The sequence below is a fragment of the Colias philodice genome, chromosome 8 (genome assembly GCF_061535455.1).
Source record: "Colias philodice isolate Cphi_HAF_F1 chromosome 8, ilColPhil1 Martin Lab GWU primary, whole genome shotgun sequence".
Classification (NCBI taxonomy): domain Eukaryota; kingdom Metazoa; phylum Arthropoda; class Insecta; order Lepidoptera; family Pieridae; genus Colias; species Colias philodice.
In genome coordinates this window covers 10,577,689-10,584,378 of record NC_143093.1, presented here as the reverse complement: position 1 = coordinate 10,584,378, position 6,690 = coordinate 10,577,689, and the positions used below count along the sequence as shown (strand labels likewise).

General features: G+C 32.8%; 1 protein-coding gene across 1 annotated transcript; it reads left to right on the top strand.

The window, feature by feature from the left end:
- The first annotated feature begins 2,181 nt into the window (after positions 1 to 2,181).
- On the top strand, positions 2,182 to 6,202 carry LOC149486801 (lipase member H-like). The gene is made up of 2 exons (XM_089697862.1): positions 2,182 to 2,323; positions 5,274 to 6,202. The coding sequence occupies exons 1-2, from the start codon at positions 2,206 to 2,208 to the stop codon at positions 6,182 to 6,184; spliced, it is 1,029 nt and encodes a 342-aa protein (XP_089553988.1). The 5' UTR covers positions 2,182 to 2,205; the 3' UTR covers positions 6,185 to 6,202.
- Positions 6,203 to 6,690: the final 488 nt, after the last annotated feature.

The following is a 6,690-nucleotide window of genomic DNA, read 5'->3' as shown; positions in this document are numbered from 1 at the left end:
AACAGATCACTTTCATTGATAATAAGCCGCAAAAATCAAAACAATTATCTATAACCTATAAACGTGTCTTGGGCGTAACAAATAATAACAACTAACAAGTGAAAAAATAATTGATGATAGAGTGCACGTAGTGGGGGTCGGGGGATTCCCCGCGCGACATGTATGAACCTGTTCGGCACAGGCCGTCGCGCGCCGCGGCCGCCCGCTTTGTTTCGTTCGACCTCCGATTAACATCCGATACAAAAGTATCGGAACCGAAGTCGGAACCGAAAGTGAAATAATAATCGGAAGTTCCGACTTAACGGAACCGGAATCGAAGCTCCGTTACATCTCTGCTATGAATCTTGCCAAAAGCGTTTCACTTCTGAAACAATATGTGCACGGCACACACACTCTTTTTTATTCTATTATTTTATAAATAGTATATAATACCAATGAATCCACAATTTTTATGACATTAATGGTATTCATGTAGCATTTCTTTTAATTTTAATTAGATTCTGCGGAGGAAGCTCTGAAAACTCGCCATTATAAGTAAAACAAAGCGCAAATTAATCAATTATTGGATATTTTAATTTAAGAAACAGAACGAAGAAGAAATAAAATTATGACTATAGCAATTCCACTAGTAGTTACTTATGTTTTCACTATAATAAGAGTTGCTGTTTGATGAAATACAAAACAGCTTTACATATAGGTATGTAGCATGAATACATATTCATGTGAAATTACGTAGTTGATAAAATTAAATTATATTATTTGTACATAATATATAATTTGTCACCTAACACCTACAAATTCAAAATAGATCTAAAATTATGTTACTATCACTTAGTGACACTTATTACATATTGAATAATCTGTGTACCATTTAATAAATCATCGATTTAACTTAAAGAAACAGACAAAACAAGTTTACATCACTAGTACATAAACACAATATTATCAGATATGTAATGATGCTGACGTCACAGACTACATACACCCAGTATGATTACAGCATCAATCAATCAACTTACAAAATTAACATTTGCGACGTGGCTACTCTATGTAACGAGTTTTGACCGAAATAACTAGTTAAACAATGACTGACAACTTGCTAAATGGCATTAATAGTGTACTTGATATTGTAGAATATTATGCATACATATAGAGACTTAACGTGATTTTTTCGTTGTTTCGTTGAATTCAATTTTATTATGCTGTGCTGACGTGTTTTTTATGTCTAAATGTTTATTATAAAATGACTCCTCTCTAATATAAGTACTTAAATTATATAATATTTCTTTCTTTGTGAAATATTGGACCACTGTTTGATATTAACTGCTTTATATATTACTTACTTATATACAATGACGTTACTACTATGTGACTTAATTTTTCCTCGTATCGGGGAGATCCCAGGTTCTTTCCCGTAAGAAATTTGATCAAATATAAGTGAATGGCTCTAAAGATAACTCAATAACATCAATTATTTCTTAATTTAATGAGTATGTTTGTTAATATAGGAATACCCGCATAATTACTTTTTAATTATAATTTAAGTAGCTTCTATCTATAGGTAGCTATCGTACCGCCAGTAATATAGGGGTTTTCTATTCATCATTCAATTATCCATACTAATGCATATTGTAATTACATACAAAGTTCGTTAATATAATATTGTATGAAAGTACAATTTAGAAAGAAAAGAAAGAAACATTTATTTGACTCCTCAAGATATTTACATCATATTATTTCATAAACCTTCAGTTTTTTCAGAGACTACTAATAATAATAACTTTATATTATGTATTGTTTTTATCTACTATTATTTCAAAAAAGTTTATTTTTACCTGCAAATGATTTTTTATATATAATTTATTTATAAAACACCATGTGTAGAGTTTTAATGATGGTATTTTTAATCAATTAAACTATATAAATATTTTATGTGACAAATCAGATATTTATCTGAAGTTTACTCCTTACTCCTCTGAATACCTAAATAGAAAAGTTTACAACCGAAAAGTTAATAAATTAAATACATATTAATATCAAAAGGAGTGCGTTTGATCGTATACCCATACGCTAAATGAAGTATGAACTCAGGTTAAGTATAGATAACACATAAAAGATTTAATTTCCTGCTCGAAGCACATGGTAATAATCTCGTGATCTCACGCCAGTATATATCTGACCTCCGTGGAGTGTAGTTGTGTCATAATGAAATTATTTATCTGTTTTTTGTTTTGTTTATATGCGAAATCGCACGCTTGGGGACGCGGCGATTTGGAAAAGTATGGACCCTTCCAGATGGCGCTGCATTCGAATTTGATTAAATGTAAGTTATATACAGGGTCTATAATTTTAATAAAAATAGGATTTTTGTAATGAAGGTGAAGGTAAAGAATATGGGTAAATATTACATTTTTCTTTATAGTAGTATGAATCAAGTACTTATTGGTAAATAACTCATAAGTCATAACCTATGACAAATGCAATAAAATCGGAACAACAATGAACACATAAGATACAGTTAATTAACAAATAAATTTACCTTCAAGACGGGAAGGAAATTTGAAGTAATTTATTTGCGTAGGTGACCTACTATTTGTATTTCCTCATTCTATGTGTTTGTTTCGATATAGATTAGTAATTTAAGCACGTATTAATAATTGTCTTTTATTTTATTGTGTAAATACCAATGTTCCTAATATTTTTATGTCTGTGGTTTTCTTTAATCTACTATAAGTATAATACCAAATATCTAAATAACATATACCTAGTTAAGTTATTTATAAATCTATAACAGTATTGATAGTAACCTTGTTTAAATCTCATTAACCTTGTCACACTAAGAGCCTTACAATCCGTACTAATATTATAAATGCGAAAGTAACTCTGTCTGTCTGTCTGTTACTCAATCACGCCTAAACTACTGAACCAATTTGCATGAAAATTGGTATGGAGATATTTTGATACCCGAGAAAGGACATAGGCTACCTTCTATTGCGAAATATGTACCACGGGCGAAGCCGGGGCGGACCTCTAGTATTATATAAAATTAATAAAATCCATACAAATTTTGCCACGTAAGTATATAAGTTTTATATGATCAGGATAGCTAGTAGAAGAAGAAGGGTGCTTTTTTGGCATAATTTTCAGGCATCCCCAATATCTTAACTACTGACCACTTAAAAAATAAAGCCTAATTCTATAATTAGTAATATTTAAATGTTAAAACTCCGAAACATCGCTTAACTTTTTTTAAGTGGGGAAATCTTGCATAGATTAATATCTATGCAAGATTTCCCATACACACGGCCTCCGGGGAAAGAGCCGTGGGTTATGTCGGATTCCTACCGACTAAAACTCAACTGTGTTCCGTCCAGCCACTTCATTGATGGGACCACGGGTATTGGTAGCTAGCTACTAGTTATTATTCTGTGGTATTGGTAGAATTCGTGTCTGACGGCTGCAACTTCTCTAAAGCCTAAGAGTTTTCTAAAAGACACATGATAAAAAATATTCGCTCAAAGTAATATTATTATAAAATGTAGTAGACAAAATTGAGATTCTCTTAAATTCTTTCAACGGTTTTTTTCTACGATATTATTTCCAGGGATGTTTATTTTTATTCATCCTGTTGAAATTATCAGATATCAGTCACTGATATTTCACCATTGCAAATATAATAAGATAACAGCCTACATTATAAGAAAACAATGACTCTTTTCTTATCAACAAATCAGCAATGACTAATCTATCACTTAGATATTTTAGATCAACAAACGTTTAAAAAAAGAGCGTGTGTGCCAAGCACACGTGTCAAAAAATGTCAAAAAATGATATGGGAAGATATCGTCTTTTTCTGATGAAATTGCGTGTATCAGCCAGTACTTACATATAAATATAGACTTTGAATTCAGTCCGTGCGTCAATCCTTTATTCAGTAATGTTACGCCTCAATAGTTCTACTGTATTTTATCTTATATATAAAATTCTCGTGTCACAATGTTAGTCTGCATACTCCTCCGAAACGGGTGGACCGATTCTCATGAAATTTTCTGTGCATATCGGGTAAGTCTGAGAATCGGCCAACATCTATTTTTCATATGTACCACGGGCGAAGCCGGGGCGGACCGCTAGTAAGTACATAATTTCATCAGTTTCAGCAAATGATGTTTAGCCATTTTCGACTTAAAGAATAACAAACATACATACTTACTTTGTTTTTATACCAGTCTACAACTTAATGAATTTGTAAGGTACCTATAGAATTTGATGTTAAAGGGTAAATATTAATGTATTTTTTGTATCCATTCAAAACCACTTCAAAAAGAAGACTACTTAAGACAATAATATCGTGTTTCAGTATAAGTTTGTCTTTTCAGCGAAAAGATGCAATATGACAAAGACCTTTATTAAATAGGTACTGCATATTGCAATAATCGAAATACTGCATTGCAAATGATATAATTTCCATATTGAAATGCTATTGTATCAGACAGGCTGGTGTCACGATTCATGACCTAGCACTTATGTTATTATTATGCAGGTTTCAAGTGGAATATCACTACATAGCACCTATAAAACAAAGTCGCTTTCTCTGTCCCTATGTATCTTTAAAACTACGTAACGGATTTTGATGCGGTTTTTTTTATAGAAAGAGTGATTCAAGAGGAACGTTTTAGTATATAATTTGTTAGGCTTTAGACAAAACAGACGAAGCCGCGGGAGGAAGGCTAGTCTTTAAATAAATAATGACTTTTGCGATCACCTTGTAATTATTCGAGCATACCCACGGGCATAGCTTGTTGGAAAAATTCTCGGAGAAAATAGAAACATGGAAGGAATATTATGTTGAGATGAATATCAATTCAAGAATAGTTTGATTTATATGTATTACTTATTCATAGCATATTTTTTATTATAAAAATGATAAAGTACAACAAAAAAAATCTTTAAATAATATATAGATTCTTACATGACAGAAATCAAAAAGGTAATCTAATTGTCTTTAATTGATTGACACGTGCTTAGGATTTTCGTTGTTTTGTTAATCTCAAATAATAAAATTGGTCAAAAATTAACTAGATTAGATGTTTATCTTTAAAAGATAATCTTGTTTCCTTAAAATACCTTATAAACTAATTGAAACATGATTTTCATCTCAAGTGCCTATTGACCATTATGTAATCAATGCCCTTACAATTATAATCCCTATCCCGCCGTAACAAGACGCTCATTACCTCATTGTATCTCATTGAACTCAATTACCATTGTTACAGGTGACCACGACAGAACGCTCAACCTTGACGTCAGCGAAATTGACGTCTACTTCTACGACTTTCCTCGCAATGACGTCGAAACTTTCCACATCAATGACGCAGCGAAAGGCATCCTGGCTCTCAAAGAACTGGACAAAACAAGGAAGTTCATCATCTTCGTACCTGGTTACAAGTCGAACATAAACAAGAAGACAGAAGAACGAATGAGGGATACATTTAGAAACTATCCAAATAGCTATTTGATAATCCTGGACCATTCTCCATACACAAATAACAGGCAGGGCAACGTAAAGAGTTACGAACGTTCTGTCAGATATATACATTACATCGGCAAAGCATTAGGGAACATGCTTTCCGAATTAGCAAATGGAGGGATATCACCGAAAAATATTCATTGTATTGGCCACAGTTTGGGCTCACAAATGTTGGCGCATACTGGTGAAACATTCTATGAAAATACGGGTAACAAGATTTCAAGAATCACTGCGTTAGACCCAGCTGGTCCTTGTTTCTCAAACAGCTTAATACAAGAACAGATTAGAGCTGGAGTAGCGGATTACGTCGAAGTGTACCATTGTAACGCTGGTGGTCTCGGAACAACGAGCGTTTTAGGTGACATAGACTTCTTTATAAATAAGAAAGGTGCCGCCCAGCCCAAATGTGGGACACCATTAATTCCTGGTATATTCGATTCGTCCAAAGCCGCTAAATGCAATCATAGAGCCTGTATTGATATTTGGACGTCTACGGTCAGTAATCCAAATTGGTTCTTGGCGTGGAAATGCGACTCGTATAAATTGTTTAAGAACGGCGCGTGTGCTGCCAACGAAGTTACTATCGCTGGCTTCTGGAACCCTGGTAATGCGACCGGAGTTTTCTACTTCTCGACTGATGGTTATGATGTACAATAAATTATTTATTTTTAATGATATTTTCTTTTATTGTCAAAATAGAGCAATACTTTTATTACACTTGAATCCTTTTGTAAATAACAGTACCTATGTGCCATGAAACAAGGCCTCATAATGAGATCTTTAAGTGAATTAGTAACACCAAACTTTTTGAAAAGCTTTTTTAATTTTAATTTTATAAAATAGTAGCTTTCCGCCCGCGGCTTCGCCCGCGTTTTCAGAGAAAAAACCGTTCCCGTAGGATTTCCGGGATAAAACCTATCCTATGTCGTTTCTCGGGTATCAAAATATATCTATACCAAATTTCATGCAAATTGGTTCAGTAGTTTAGGCGTGATTGAGTAACAGACAGACAGACAGAGTTACTTTCGCATTTATAATATAAGTATGGATTCGATAAAAAGGCGCTCTACAAAGGAATACAAAAATATGACAATATTACAAAACATAATATCTTTTTTTTTTATGCAATATTTTTTACATAACTTTCATGTTAGGTATTATGT